The following is a 17,205-nucleotide window of genomic DNA, read 5'->3' on the forward strand; positions in this document are numbered from 1 at the left end:
TATATATATACATATATATATATATATATATATACACACACATACCTACTTATATATACATTTATTTTATTTGTTTTATTATTTATTTATTTTCACAGATCAGTACACAATGCTTATCACTGCATCAGATTCTGGCGATCATGAGATACTTCTTGGGGTGCTACTACTATTTAGTAATCTGAAATGCACATATGTTGTACAAAATATCCTCCTATGCAACTAATATAATGATGGTAAATGTTTTTATTCTATAAAAGAAAGCTAGAGAAAAAGGTAAAAAATAGAAAAAGTCTAAATATTAATGTGTCTTTTTCGCATACTCCCATTTTCACACTTCATTTGACATTCAAAGGTTTCCATTTGGGCAATGAAGCTATGGATGTTTTCACAGTTATTTTACTACTGTCTGAAGTGAAGATGGAAAGCTTGGGGGCCATACAATCTCAGGTTTCCGAACAGGAAGTTGTAACAGAACCCTGAGAGAATGTGCCTGTCAAGGTGCATTCACATCAGATTAGCAACCTCATTAGGCATGTATGCTACCTGTACTAATGTTTTGAAAATTATATTTTGTGAAATGTTAGAGATGATTAGATTACTCATGATAAAAGTCTGTAAAACAACAATACACACTGTGTTCAGTAATAGGAACACATCCAATGATTAAACCGGGCTGATGTTTAATAATTAGGTGCTTAAACAGGGTAAGAAGAAAATTGACAGCCATATCTGTTCATAATTAGATGTGCTATCTAGTTTGATACTAAAACATAAAATAATGAAATCCTGGATCAATAGTAGTAAGGAATACCAAACAAATGCTGTGAACACTACATCCTTGCTATGATGTCTATAAATGTGTTTAGCCATTTGTACTGATTGGCGTATGATTGGATTTATTAGACATAGCCATGAATGTATGAATCGTGATTAGGTGATTATTCTAAACATGGTGGTATTGTTAGCAGTGTGTCAGGATTCATAGAATTCAAAAAGAGAAAAACAAATTAAATCTTTGTTTTTAGGACTGTATGTGTGTATGTACAGTATGTTCCCCTGCACTTTACTTTCTACAGTAAATAGTCATACCTCTTGCACTAAGTGCCATGTGAGTCCATGGTTGGTTGAATACTCCAGCATCACTTGATTGTCCATATGTGGTGTAAACCGATCACCACATCCCATTACCAAGTTAAACTGTATCATATAAGATGCTCCAATCTGCATGGACTGGGTTTCCACATAACGGGTGCTTGAGGATTGTTTTGAGTCTCCTGTAAAACTGATAATACAATGTAAATAAATGTAACCTGTAAAAGAAGCATAGTAAAAGAAGGACTATATGACCTAAAATACAGTTTGAATATATTGAATTTAAAGTCTATGTACCAAAAGACACAACTATCTCCTTGGCAGATCAATCTACCTGGATTCAAAGGGCTACCCCCACCAATTACAAATGCTTCCACAACTCTCGCTATGGAGTTCTGCATTGATGGCATCCAACATTTGCCATGTTTATTCTTCATTTTTCTGAAGATCCCGTTACCTTCAAATCACCCTTACATCATTCTAATAACTTTAGAAACTCTGTACTACTTCGAGGGTTTAAAGTTTAAATATTCATTTAAAGCTAAACTGTGATGGCTGTTTTTTTCTGTAGAGAGTCTTAATTTTCTTAACTTGCGTAAAGAGAATGTATAGTGGTTTTGTGCATTCTTTCTTTGTTTATTATTGGTCAGCACTGAAAAAATTAAACATTTTAAAAAAATTATATTTTGCTCAGTCAGGTAAATGTAAAATATTGCACAGTAATATTATGTAGTTTTCTATCCAGCCAACAGGTTGAGATCTAGTCAAATGACAAATTGATCTGCAACACAAGCTGATATGGTGTCTCTTTTTTTAAATAAATTCTTTATTTATAGGTATTGTATAAAAAAAGTAAAACAAATAACAGTCGTACAAATAGTACAAAAGGTAGGTCAAGGACGACCCAAATAGTCATAGGATAACATGTGATAACCACCTTGTAAAAGCGAACAAATGTCAGCTCAGCGATAAAACTTATATAATCTGCTCCATTATATCACGTGATTATTTATGAACTTTAGACACATAACATCTTCATGCTTATAAACAAAAATTTTGCCTTGTGATAATGTAGGGGGTCAGGGAACCCTATGTCCCCTCTGTTTTGGTCGAGACATAAGAAGCTGGCTCAGTCAGTGGCCCTTCTGTGCCCACAGGAAGTTGCCAAATTCCCCTTTCACCTTTTTCAGGAAGCAGGACGGGACATGTACCGGCAGGGTCTGGAGGAGATAGAGGAGGCGGGGCAGAACGTTCATTTTGAGAATGCTATTCCGACCGAACCAGGTAAACATGTTCTTCGTCCAAAGCTGTAGGTCTACCTACAGTCTAAAGTTGGCCAAAAAGATCCTCCCAATAGTAGATGTCAGGTAGATCTCCAGGTAGTTAATGCTGTGGGGCGCCCATGTGAATGGGAATTACGAAGAAAGGGAATCTATGACTGCGGTGGGCACGTTAATGTTCAAAGCTCCTGACTTCTGCAAATTAATCACGAAGTTGGATAGGGATTTGTAGTGTGCCAGCTCCGCGAGAAGGTTTGGCAGGGATGTAGCCGGACTAGTGACAAAAAAGAGCAGGTCATCCGCATAACCCGCCACTTTGTGGGTCGATCCTCCCACTGAGAGTCCGGGAAAGTTTGGGTTGTTTCGTATACGGCACAAAAGAGGCTCTAAGGTCAACACAAATAGGAGGGGGGACAATGGGCACCCCTGACGTGTGCCATTGAGGAGGGAAAAGTCACTAGAACTCACCCCATTGAGTCATACATATGCTGTCGGATGCGAGTATAAGCTAGCCAGCCACTTGGAGAACTCATTCCCCACTCCCAGGTAGGTCATGGTCGTCTTCAGAAAAACCCAATATACCCTATCGAATGCCTTTTCGGCATCCGTAGACAGGAGAATGGTGGCGATGTCCAATGACCTAGCTAGGTGGATGGCGCTCAGGGCCCGTGTCGTATTTTCTTTAGCGTCCCTACCCGGTATGAATCCCACCTGGTCAGCATGTATAAGTCCTGGCATGTGGGGTAACAATCTATTAGCTAGAATTTTTGTAAACAGCTTGAGATCTACATTAAGCAAGGAGATAGGGCGGTAATTAGCGCATTGGGTGTGGTCTTTTCCGTCTTTTGATATAACTGTAATGGCCGCCCCCTTAACGTATCCGCCGGGATCTTGTGGCCATCCAGAACCGAGTTAAAGGCCCTAAGGAAAGGTTGTGCAAGGAGGGAAAAGAAGTGTTTGTAATAAAAAGCGTAAAGCCATCTGGTCCCGGTGCTTTGTGAGGTTTAGATTATTTTATCACTCTGTGTACCTCATCCTCCTCCAGAGGTCCAGACAGGGAGAGGCATGCCTCTTGGGTGAGGCGGGGCAATCCAGATTCCTTTAGATAGGCGGTTATGGCCTGAGTCTTATCCACCAGCGCTTTGTTCTAGGACCCGTAGGCAACTGGTCAAGTCAACGATCGTAGCCGATCGGATCTTCTTGAGTCGGGAGCCCTGGGAAATCAGAAGACCTCGGATCACACATTTGTGAGCTTCCCACACTGAAAGAGGTCTTGCATCTGGAGTCTGGTTAGTCTCAAAATAAGTACGTATTTATTTCTCTAGAACCGTCCGGACCCCTTCGTCCTGTAGCATAGACTCATTAAGCCGCCACTGCCATGTCCGGAAAAAGTATCGCCACCGAGTCGGATCTCCATGGCCACTGGGGAGTGATCCGATATCGTGCAGATCTCTATTGAGACGGCCGCCACCCTATATAAGTCAGACTGTGGCAGCAGGAAATAATCCAGCCGCGAGTAGGACTGGTGGGGTGTTGAGAAAAATGTGTAGTTCCTAGCATGGCCATGGAGAATCCGCCACACATCTAGCAGCTGTTGTGTTTGTAGTAGTCTCTTAAACCTCCTGAGAAAGGTGTAGGATAGATGGGACGCGACGCGGGAAACATCCAGGAGTGGTTCCAGGGCCACATTGAGATCGCTCCCAAAATGAGGGTACCTTCCACAAAAGTAGACAGTTCTGAAAGGCAGCGTTCCATGAACGCGATCTGATTAACGTTCGGGGTGATATGGTGTCTCTTTAGCTAACCTATAGTATTTTTGGAAACCTTTGTCATGTATGATTTTTTTTAACCAAACATATAACATAACATATTAAAAACAAGCAAACCTTAAAAGAAAACCTAAATATGTGAAATAAAGTTCACCAAAAAGCATTATAGTGTCCTTAATTGCAGTCAAAACTCTAATCCTTGTAATGTGGAAAACTTTGGGACACCTACCTTTAAACAACTAATCCATAATTATGAGGAAATGTTTTAAGCTAGTAGCCATCTACAATGTGAAAATAATCTTGTAATCTAGCCGAATTGGTTAAAGCTGTAGTAATTTAGATTCCCAGCTCCCTCCCCATGTGCTGTTCATTAAAGTTTTTGGATTTCGAAAAAAAATTGCAGCAGAAGCTAGGATTTTTAGCTTAGAAAATCTATGTGATGTCATCAAAGCAGTCTGAAAAATTATCTACACAGTGTCAGATGGGAGAGAGGTCTGCAGGAAACCTTATGTGTACATGTAGGCATTACCTACAAGAAAATATCTCATCCATGCAGAGGACTGACTCCCAGGAGTGTGCTCAGCTGTGATGTTGGCAGTGGCAGAGGAGGGGAGAACTCATTTGCTATGGCTGCATTATAAGAGGCAGTTTAGGCATACAAGCATCACTGATGGTTGATCAGTGAAGTGTGTTCTACTACTTAACACTGCTGACAGCCAAACAGTGGTATAGTGCAGAACAGGGCAGATCTCCGCTGGCATCAGATTAAAAAGTGCCTTGATCAGCTGTATGGAGAGACTTCAGTGAAGCATGGCAGAGAGATTTCATTCTTAGAGAAGCAACAATCTCATGAGCTGATCATAAAATAAACACCTTATACAGCTATTCTTCTCTTAGTAGAGGGAGGCAGAACAGGTGATGCCTCCACTGTTGACAGTGTCTCTGCCCCACTTCAAGTGAAGTTGTACCTGTGGGGGGTAAAACCTTCATTGTCAGTAGTGTGTTGAGAATTTTAGAAGAGAAGGCAAAGCGGGTTGACAGATGATCGGTGTAGTGGGGAGGAACAGATAAAAAAACATCCCGCCTGTAGCTATGGCACGGATTGCCTAGTTCAGGTTTTGCTGCCTGCGCAGAACTTCTAGGAGGCAGTAAAGCAACCAGTCACCATCCCTTAGGCAGCCTGCAGAGGCAGAGCGGGTAAAGCCTTTACTGTCAGCAGTGTGTGGGGAGATTTAGAGGAGAGCAGGGATTGATTTATTAGGACAAATAGGCTGTTCCACTTTGCAAAGAAATTTGCACTTTGCAGGGGAAGTTTCCCCTTAGTGAATGTGGGGAAACTTAACTTTGCATAGAATACCCAATCACATGAAATCCTGTGCTTGCACATGATTGGACGATGGAAGTCAGCAGAGGTTCACCTCATTCACTAAGCTAATGTTAAAATTCCTGTGGAATGTGTAAAATAAGTGAACAGCTTGTTTGCCCTTATATGCCAGGAGTTCAGCTTGAAACATCATAATAAGAAATATCACTGCCCCAGGGGTGTGGAAATTTAAAGAAAACTACTTGTCCAAGGACTAAAGCAGCAGCCCAATCTAATTGCCGCTCATGACAATCTACTTGTTGTACTGAAACAAAAAATAATTTCAACCAAAACCGTATTTAACCAATGCTAAGAAGTGCTTCTCATTGGTCAGCGCGATCAAGTGACCTGGGAGGCTGTGTAGTTGCCCAGATCACTTGTACAAAACGAGCGGTGGCTCCCTTGCTATACATTTAGCTCTGCTTGCCTGCAGCAGGTGTAAATGTAGAGAAAAAACCACCTGCCCGACACCTGGAACTGCATGCTCAGGGCGTCAGGCGAAAGGAATCGCACACCCCTGCACCCTTTAAGTAACTGGCTGTTGTAATATCTGTTGTAGTTTTGTAGTACACCTACTCATTTATAAATGTAACTTTCTTCATAACACATCTTGCGGAATCGGTGAATATAAGAAAAGGTTGAAACTGGACATGCTGCATGAAGAATTGTAAAGAAGTCTAAAAATCTTTTGATCAATGAGCGCTAGTGAATATCAGAAGTGGTTGTTATCTTCCCTCTACTCAAATGATCTGACCCTCTCCAATGTGGCATATTGGAGGTTACATAGGGTCAAAAAAGACACAAGTCCAATGAGTTCAACCTTTAGTGAAAAAAATAAAGAACAAGAAAACCTCTATGACCTCTATGAGTCATATCACCCCAGTTACCCACAACTGATCCAGAACAAGGCAAAAATACACATATAAAGCATGGTCCACTTTGCCCTGATGGGGGATAAAACATTTAAAATTCCGTGGGCCAACTATCTCTGGTATTATTATTTATAAATGTTAATGCCTAGTTATATCCTGTACATTTAGGAATACATCCAGCTTTTATTTCTAAAAACAATTAACTGAGCTGGCTAGAATAATTCCGCATGAAAGGTTAAACCTCTTTTCCTCCAGGTGCAAAGAGCTTCCCCTTGTCCTTCACAGTGACCTAAAGACAATCATTTTACACCAAGTTCACTATATAGCCCATTTATGTATTTATACATGGTGATCAGATTCCCCATTTAATCGCCTCTTCTCAAGAGAGAACAAATACGGTTCAGCTAACCTTTCCTTATAGCTGAACTCCTCAGTTTAGTTGTCTTTTATCAGTTGCTTTTTATGAGTTTAGTTGCCCTTATCTGTACTCACTCCTGTTCCACAACATCCTTTCTGAGAAATGCATCCAAAACTGAACTTCATATTCCAGATGAGGTCTTACCAATGCTTTGCACAGGGGCAGGACTATGCCTCTCTCTCTGGAGTCTAGACCTCTTTTAATACAAGAACGTATTTTGCTTGCTTTAGAAAGTGCAGCTTGACATTGCATGTTAATATTTAGTCTACTTTAGGGGTAGTGAATCAAAATTCAAGGAGGTCCGGTGAGCAGAGGTCTGAATCCCGGTCCGGACAGAATGGTCAGTCTGTGTCTGTACCATCCGTACCATTTAGGATGCATTCACACCAGCAGCTGCACTACAACAAACAGCTGCTGGTGTGTGTTCCCAGGCACAGTGCACACATACACACACTGTTAATTGTATTTTGTTTTTTTTGTTAGAACTTCCCCCTCCCTGTTTACATACATGTGCATGCCTTCTGCTCTGTGTTCATTCAGATGGTGGGAATGGAAGGTTTGGTTTTAATCTTTTTTTAACATTTTTATTTATTTGATTATTTTTTACTTTATTCCTTATCACCTTTTTTTTACATTTTTTTTCACTTAACATTTGCTATCACAAAGTTGAGGCAACAGGTTCTCTTTATGGAGACATCAGGATCTAGTAGACTCCTGATGTCTCTCCTGCCCTCCAATACAGACAATCAAGCACAGGATTGTGCCTGATCATCTGTTTACCCAGCACTTCAGCCAGCTTCCGGAAGTGCTTCATTCACCACAGAGCAGATAGGGGAACGGACATTCCTCAGTCTGCTCCCGCTCTCCATCCTGACACCCTCTGCATAGTCCCAGGCCCCCCAGCGGAGCAGCTGTACCCCCTAATGAGTGTCAGAACCAGAAGTTATAGCTGCACAGGTAACTTAACCAATTGAATACCCTCGATATATCCTTGAGCATTTTTTTTTTCGTTTCTGTTTATATGGTCTTAGTATAGTTATTTTGATATTTTTTTTTTACACTTTTTTTTAATATCACTTTTTTTGCATGGGGGGTCTGAAGCTGGCCAGTAGATCCAGCTCCCCATGCAGCTTTTCAGCAGATCACTTCTTAAGGTGCCCACACACCTTGCGATAATCGTACGATAATCGCGTGAAATCCCGCGCTCGTACGATTATCGCAAGGTGTGTGGAAGGCGTGCGACCTCTGCTACTGTAAGGTCGCACGACTTTTATCTTAGGAACATGTTCAAAAACCCGCCGAGAATCGTACGATTGTCGGCGGGTGTGTGGCATGTTCGTAAGATAAATGCCACACGGGCCGGTGTGCGCAAGCATTGAGGCATTGCGATCATCGCAAGTACGATCTGCCTGTCCAAGATGGGCAGATCGTACGTTTTTTAAATTACCTTACAACCATCACAAGACAAAAGTCTTGCGATGGTTGTAAGGTGTGTGCCCAGCATTATAGTGATCCATTGCTGGCTGCAATCAGCCGAACTAATCATCATGATATAATGAAATGTGTCAAGGCGGATGCTAATTGCTAATTGATATATCAAATCACCAGGGTTTCATGAAGTCTGGGACAGGTGTTAATTGCTCAAGTGACATGTTTAAAGGCAAGGATTATGAAATCACCAGAGTAGTTAAACGAAGTTGTTAAAGTATAACCCTTTACTTGTGTTTGGTTGTTCTTTTGTTTGGATGCGCAAACTCCTGTCTCTGTGTTTTGCTGGACATGGAGAGTGTGATGTTTGTTAACAATACTTTTGAGTTTCACTAAGACTAAGGCCTTGTTCACACCAAGCACGGAGCAGGTGCAGAGCAGAGCAGTTACAGACCGGAGCAAAACTGAGTCCAATGTATTCCAATGGTATTTTTAGCTCCAGTTCACATCGAGCAGGTCCAGAGCAGGTAACAAAAACTGAAACAGGCGCTATTTTACCTGCTCTGGAATGCATGCAAACGCATCAAAACGCATGCAAATGCCTGGAATGCACTGAAAGCCCATTTTAAATTAAAAAAAAAAAATTCTTTTTTTAACCAAAAACAGACCTGAACGCATCAAAAACACGGCACACCCACTGCACTGCGTGTGCAGAAACACATGCAGATCTGCTCTGCATTTGGTGTGAACAAGGCCTTAAAGCAGGCACATATGGGATGATGATATTTATTTGTGTTGTGCATTTCCCCTCTGTTGAACATTTTAAAGGGTAAGAGCATTTTAAAACGAAGTGCATAATCCTTTTTGCCCCTCTTTGCTGACTTAAACATGCAAGCCTCCCCCCTCTTTAGAGATACTTATCATAATCCAATGGCCACAACCACTTATTGTTTATATCTTGTGCTAAAAGGCTTCTTTGCACTGGGCATGCCTATGCAGTTGCTTCACATAGAATTTTATGATGCCATCTCCTGAGCATCTCCAGCCTCAGGACACAGCCACACAGAAGTGTGTGGAGAGCTGTTACACAGGCATGGCCAGCACACAATGTAAACAAATAACGGAGACCCATTCCATCTTGTGATCATCTTTCTGTCTGAAGTGATACAGTCATGCCTGCTGCAGAGACTGTGCTCTAGCAGTGATTATCAAGTTACAAAAGTAGCACTATCCACCTAAACTTCTCACAGCTCATTAAAGTGATTTAACATGGCTTGCTTCAAATGGCTTGCATTTCCTTAATTAAATTATCAGAATAACTAATCACTTTGATAAATGTGCTTGATTTAATTCCTATACTATGCTCACATTTATTTTCTGGTATTTCCTATTGTTATATAAAACAAATAAGTAGGGGGTCTAAAATGGTAGTTTCTATTTCCAAAACCTCCTGTAACCAACTCCTATTTTGAATAGGATTGTCTCAAAAAATATTGTACTTTCCTTGGAAGGCTGTAAATATATCCATGTCTGACCTTGTTCTTCTCTAGGGATTGTGTCAAGGTCACTCCAGGTCTCTAGTAAATTGCCAGCACTTTAAAGGAGAACTATGAGGTGAGTGCTTTTCACTCACCTCATAGTTCTAGCCGACCTGTGGCAATGAGACTGTCACAGGTCGGCTCAGTAGATCGGGAGGTGAGCGAACAGATACCGGTGTTCGCTCACCTCTCGATCCTGTCACAGCTCTCTGCCGTGACAGGGGAGGGGCTGGATTCCCCCCTCCCTGCTCCGATCCGCCAGCACTGACTGGCGGATCGGACGGGGGAGGGGGCGGGTACAGCTGGCTCTGCCTCTAGATATGGCGGATCCAGACATAATTGTGGGGATCCGCTTCAGCTGTGGCGTCTCAGTATACCGCGAGCTGTATTGACAAATTCTTATTCATTAGAATAACACAGTGGTCTAATAAATCATTATGCATCATATCGTGTTAAAGTGCATCATTTTCACAACTGATGGAAACACTATCAAATGTGTACTCGTATGTTGGATTCGATAAATGATATAGGAATAGTAATTTCTTTTTACACCTGTTAAGTGATTTTTGTAAATTTACCTGTAAGGTAATTTGACTTTTTTTTATGTTTTTACTTGAATGATTGGACATTTGTATAATTGTATTTAATGTACATATTTGTTCTCTGAAAAGTTCTCCTTTTCAGAATCAGATAGTATGTCAGACAATGCAGTCAGTATCTTTACTGAATTATTGCGAATTATTGCTGCAAGAACATTAGTTACAGCATATTGTTTTCAGTTAAAGTCTACACTTGCTTTAGGCCTGAAAAACCTAGGCGACAGCATTAGAAACACGCATTTCTTGCTGCACGTCTTTGCTCATTGTTGCACATTTTTATGAGCAGATTGTGATACATTGATGTTTCCTATTGACTCTATGGGGAAAATAGGCTCATGTACTTTTTCCAGCGAAAGACGTTTTGCTTATTGTGACAAAATGCTTACTGTGAATAGGGTCTTGAGGTAAGAGGTGAAGCACAATATTTACTTTACTAAGAAGCACTACAAGTAGAGTATATGTAATATACATGTTTCCAGTGTTCCATTTCCCCACCCGCCCAATTGATAACACAACTTAAACAATAAATCAATAAATGTAATATATATATATATATATATAGTGTAATGTAAATGGGTAAGCTGTATTAGTCCAGTAGAGAAGATGTAAAAAAACAAAACAAAACGGAGTATTGTAGTATGCGATGATACCTTTCTTATTGGACTAACAAAATATATAAAAGACAAGCTTTCGAGAGTTAACCTCTCTTCTTCAGGTCAGAAGCAATACTAATCAACATGACAACGTTTCCATACACACATCCTTGTCAGCTTCTATGGTGGTTGTTCAAAGATGGTCCTTGAAAAGGGCTATGTTAGCCTTATGGCAAATCCTGGTTTTGTGGGAAAGATGGATGATAATTTGTAGACTGTACTGTTTTCCTGTTTTTGCATATTTATAATTAAGAATTTAAAAAATCCATGTTGTTTTTTTTTGTTGCTATTTGTGTCCTGCTGGGGATATTTCTCTTCGCCTCCTATCCTCGAGACTTTGAGAGGCCTTTACATACACACCAATATAATGAAAACATTAATGCGAAATTTCCATGTAGAGGCTCAAGAAGAGCCAAGGCAATAAATTATATACGAAATGTACTACTTTTACCAGACATTGCTGACTCTGGTCAGGGAAGAGAATACTCCAACACAGCTGTTGCTGTCCAATAAATCAGGTTGAGAGCCATTTCTATGATACAGTATGAATTATTTTCCTATTCCTTCTGAGGGCTGTTCACACCACAGCTTTAGTACTGTGCATTTAGGGCATGCTATCATACAGCGCATCTAGTGTGTGGTACTATGCACTACGTGCATTGCATTGCCATTCAATTAAATTGCATCCCAGTGCTCGTGCCAGCGGCTGGTAAAGTCTTTCCTGTGTAGCTATGGTCTTCTGCAGTCAAAGAGCCGAAAAGTGTAAAAATGAGCAGTGAATGCGCTACCCCAATGCTTGCAGAGTCCACAAAGGATTGGAATAAGACAGCCAATGCAGTTCTGGGGTTTAGGCATCCCCTTTTAATCAGGGCTTAAATGCATTATAACCTCATTGAGACTGGATTCAGTGATAACTGTAGTGCTTGTATGATCAAATCAAAAGGTGTTGGCAGCATGCTGTGCAATCTTTTAAATTCCTTTCTGGACTCTACGAGTATTGACCTGTTGCTATAATTGCTTTTCTTACATTTCTGGACTTCTTCCAGGACCTCTGATTGGAGGCACTGTGACACATGTGAACAGCCTCAATGGTGCTAGTCAGCTTGATTGAATCAATGGGTCACTTGTGATATTGGTTATTAAAAACAGGAGAAACAGCACCTCCTACACAAGTACTCCACCCATTTATGAGTAGCTGCTATACACTCGCTGAGTACCATAATATTTGCTGCTTAGCATTTTATGCCTAACTTGCCAGTTCTAGTGTAGACTGGGTATACTCTTGATACTGGACCTCCGTTTACTAACAAAAATCTTTATACTGATTTGATCTTTTGATTGATTATACCTTCACAGGCTTACATATGACAGTACTGTTAGCAATATATTTCCCAGCTCTTTGTTTCATGTTGTGAGTTACCTTTGAAATTATTTTCAATAACATCGAACCTTACCAAATACGCTCATATGCGTTCACATAATATTTATGGAATGAAGCCATTATGATCATGAAGTTTTATAGTTGTATACTATAATTCAATTTGAGCAATGAATTACATTAATTATACAATATTTGATCATGTTGCTAGTATAATCAAAATCATATTTATAAAATTGTTTTGGACTTTGACAGTTTAATTATGGAAGTGAGGAAATTAATTCCAATTATTTCCAATTAAGATCTCAAAAGAAAAGGCAACTCCAGCAACTAGTAGGCTAAACATGACATTAACTGGTGTTAGGATTAGCTTTGGGTTAGTATTAGGGTATTGAGACTGAGGTACGGGTTTAAAAATATTTTCATCCTTTCACTTTTGAGCTTTTATTTGTAGTGCATTATTCTTGATGGACTTTCAAGGTTTTAATCTAGAACCTTCCTTTATTTTCCCATTGTTACAGAATATTGCCAGTATTACACTGGACAACTGCTGTAGACTCAAAGCACCAGATAAGGCTCTGGATAAGTTTCACCATCCTAGAATGAGAATGAGATAATGCTATACACTATTAGAATTACCACTGGTTAATAATATCTAGCTCCTATTCTTTACCTACCAAAGACTGAAAATTGAAAAACAGAATAATGTGTTAACATATGCACCAAAACATTATATAATGTTAAGTAGGGATGGCCTGAAATTGTGGCCATTGAAACATTTTGGCCGAAAATGGTATTATGGGCAAAATGCTGATTCCTAGCTCCCCGCTGGGCGTCGGCTGCAAGCTTTACTCTGTTTCCCCGCTGCTCTCTCTCAACTGTGTCGGCAGAGGCAGCAGGGATCGGAAGGGACACAGCCGGATCCAGCTGCGGCACCCAGCCGGGAGGAGAGAAGCTGTCAGAAGACCGAGCAGGCGATGTGGGGAGAAGACAGTTGTCAGGAGGCCAAGCGGGGCAGTGTGGGCAGGAGACATCTGTCAGGAGGGCAAGCAGGGCAGTGCGGGAGGAGAGCTTGGCTCCTGTGACAGGCGCCATAGCAAGAGCAAGCTTACTATGTCCTGAATGAACAGGAAGTGCTCTACATAAAAAAAGTCATTTTTGGTTAAGGCCTGACAAATTGTTACATTTCGGTTTCGGTCTAAAAATGTCATTTCAGTGCATCCCTAATATTAAGTAGTAATAAAGAAAAACTAGGCAGTAAGAAGTATTACAATTTGCATCAAAACAATATATAATATTAAGCAGTAATAAAGAAAAACTAGGCAGTGAGAAATATGAAAATGTAAGTCTTACCATAGAGTCCAATCATGTCCACAGTATGGCTGCACATTTCCCAGGTAAAAACCTAGAGACTGAGTAACATCAACTAGGTTAGTAAAGTCCAGGCTAATACTGTTAAAGAGTACAGATGTCATGATGATCTCATCAATGGCCCACACATCTTCCCCTTGTCCAGAATGGTATGGCTGCCACCATCGAAACTGAATTCCAAACTGTTTGGCTTCTTCAGGCAGTTCTACAGATATTATTCTGGAAACCAACAACAAACTATTCAGACAAACTTCAACTGTAATGACTTGAGAAATTATCAAAACATATACATAGCAATAAACAGTATTTCCAGGAATGTTTACGTGAACCAAATTATTTGCATTTTCCTGAAAAAGAAAATCTAGTTTAATCATATTTTTTAAAAAGTGAACCCTATTTTTTCCAAAGTGCCTTCCATTGTGGTTAAGTGTGTAGATAAATAAGTTAGGCAACTGACTCCTAATGTTTCTGTAAGTGCACAGAGGCAGAACAGCAGCAATACAGAATATTGTCAGGGGGCAGGGGCATCTTGCAGAAAACTGGGGGAACAGCCGTTTAAATCCATCCGACGGCACTGCCCCACAGGAACAGGCTATCTGCTATCGACAAAATGACCAACCATTTGAGTGCTACATGCATGAGGAAGCACATGACTCGGTGGGAACAGCTCCTAACTGGGTCAAGACAGCAGTTAAAAGCATGCACTCCTCCTAACTTGCTGCATCTCCCTACCTCCACAAAATTCTCCTGCTGCATTCACTGCAACAATTTCGGCATCCAGTGATACGGGGTGGTGTCTCACAAGGTGTGTCAAATGCGTGGCGTACTCTATGTCAAGTGGGGAAGAGAGTCATGAGGCAACAGTGACGAGGGTAAAGTTAAGATTGGAAGCTACGCAGCATTCTCTTACAACTACCTCACTGTCTTCATCAGCATCCTTCCTCTGGTAGATGTCTCTTCCACAGTTACTGAAGTGGAAGATAAAAAATGTCCCCAATCTACCCCCCATGCCAAGTGTCTTAATACCAACTTGTCATTACAGCTCATAGAGTCAGTCCCATTCCACGAGTTTATGGTCTGTGCTACATCATAGTGGCAGGTATCAAGTAACTATCCCTGCCCTCCACCAGTATGTAGAATGTAATGTCTCTGTTTAAGTGGACCACGGTGGCGGTGGCAGGTTACACATTACCACAGACACACGGTCCAGGAAGCATGGGCAGGGATGCTATATATATATTATAACACACAGTGGGTAAATCTGCTGGTTGCTGGGAAAGGTGAGGGACAGGGATCACTGCCGGAGCTACTGGTGCCAACATGTATCAGATGTTAACAGCAGTTACCTGTTCCTCTTACTCCTCACTGGACTCATCTCTGACTCCTCAGAAACAAAAGTCCCTCCGAGCACCCCATAGCATATGCAACATACAAGGCTAAATGCTGCCAAGCTGTGTTGCAGCTCATATGCCTGGGGAACAGGACCCACAACGCACCAAAGCTGCTAACATGTTAATAATAGAAATATTAAACATGTTATAAGTAAAAAAAATGAGAGATTGTTGAGCCAGGGAAAATCTGATTGCCTTATGGGATTGAGAAAATAGTTTTTCCCTGTTGGAGCAAATTCAACCATGCTCTATATGGTTTTTTTGCCTTCCTCTGGATCAACTGTGGGCATAGGATTGTGTTTATGGAGGAAAATTAAAAAACAAAACCAAAAACAGAATTTTCACTTGCCCGTTACTTTATTATTGAAGTGAATAAGCACTTCATTTTATTCACTAAGCTATGTGAGTATTCTCTACTCTTTAGTACAAAAAAAACTTGATACCCTTTTATCAACATATATACACATACTGTATTATATCAACAGTGGGAGAAAATTCTTGAACAAGATTTGTTTAAAATTGCAAACCCACAGATTGTAATGTCCCTAAATATGCTTTTTATGTGACTGACACCTTCTCTAAAGTTACTAAAATCTCCTTGTGAAAACTGTATCTGCTAATGAGCCAGCATTATACAAACTGCAAAAGACCTGTATGTTTAAGATGCATCTGAATGCACTGTGATACTTCTATACCTTTTTTAGAGGTATCTGGGTCTATTATTGATGTGTTATCAATCTTTGGAAATGCAAAGAATTTGCAAATGCACCAAAACATATAAATGTACATGGCCACATGAAAGGTAAATTACATACATGACAGCTAAACTTAATTATCTAATTTACAATGCATGAGACTGTGCTGCATGGCCAATTAAAGCAATAAAACAACTATTTATTTGAGTGTATTAGAAATTATTTTGAACATTAAACTATATGTGTTTTTCCAGTAGATTTGAGTGACTTTTAATGTATTATGCATGGGTTTAGTCACCTGAAATGAAAGAACACAGTCTATTTACCAACATGTAAAAACACCATAATACATTAGCATTACAAATGTCCTCACATGCAATTTACATTGTGATTTATTTTCAGTGTATTCCCACCAGTTTTACCACATGTGTTAATGTGCATTAAGTATACAAGATGCACTGCAGAAAAAAAAAACTTGTGTGTACTGGCAAATGAAATGGATGCTTTTTTTATTTAGTAACTATAAAATAAAGAAATATGAATATATGTATCTGGGTATTCATGCATATTCTCTATTGGCAAAATACAGGTTTCTTTGAAATGCGTACATATTCTCTTTCCTATATTCTACAAAGATAATTGTGTCAAAAGCAGATTATAGACCCCTGAAGTGTATAAATATATGCTTCAGTGTATGGAAAACACACCCTAAACTATTCCTACGGGTGCAGTCCAACGTGTAAAGTCATTTGATTTGCTGTGGCAGCTATGACAACAAATGGCCTCTTGACAAACGGCAAAGAAAATTAAGAATAATATCTAATCTCCTGCAGCAATTACTGCATATGGTAGTAGAGCAAACACTGCACAGTGCTGAAGTAATGTCATTTTTCTGAACAGTCAGTAAATTATTCATTGATTTGGTTTGGCCCCAACCTGGTAGCAGGTGACAAGTAAAACATTTGTTATATTGTGACGTGTAATTAAGACCTACAAATCAATGGAATGCTAGTACAATATTTAGCTACCTAAATAAGATTAAGCTATGCTAAATAACTGTAACAGTAGAAGGGAGAATTGTATGCCACTGGTTTCTAAGGCCTTCTTGGACTATACTGTGTATTTCATCATCAACACTGTATTCCTTGTGAAGTTTTCTTTATATATATATTTCCCTGTAAATTCCGCGCAAGACTGAACAGCCTGTTTGTAAATCAACCCCATAGAGTCAAGGTTTTTGCAATTATATGTAACCTTTGTGCTGTTTTACTGGAGCGAAGTATGGGTTGGAATTGTGCCATTTTGATTGGATTTGTCAAGGAACTTCATTATTCTGCCCTGAACATCAAGAGTCTCTC

The 17,205-nt window shown here is 40.0% G+C and overlaps 1 protein-coding gene across 1 annotated transcript in view; it reads right to left on the reverse strand.

Annotated features, from left to right (window-relative positions):
• RELN (reelin) overlaps positions 1 to 15,136 on the reverse strand; it is a 138,335-nt gene extending 123,199 nt beyond the window's left edge. The window contains 3 exon segments of the mRNA XM_018560426.1: positions 1,090 to 1,282; positions 13,744 to 13,980; positions 15,108 to 15,136. Coding sequence (XP_018415928.1) covers positions 1,090 to 1,282; positions 13,744 to 13,980; positions 15,108 to 15,136 — 459 coding nt within the window.
• Positions 15,137 to 17,205: the final 2,069 nt, after the last annotated feature.

This window comes from Nanorana parkeri, unplaced genomic scaffold (genome assembly GCF_000935625.1).
Source record: "Nanorana parkeri isolate BGI_ZX_2015 unplaced genomic scaffold, ASM93562v1 scaffold454, whole genome shotgun sequence".
In the NCBI taxonomy this organism is placed as follows: domain Eukaryota; kingdom Metazoa; phylum Chordata; class Amphibia; order Anura; family Dicroglossidae; genus Nanorana; species Nanorana parkeri.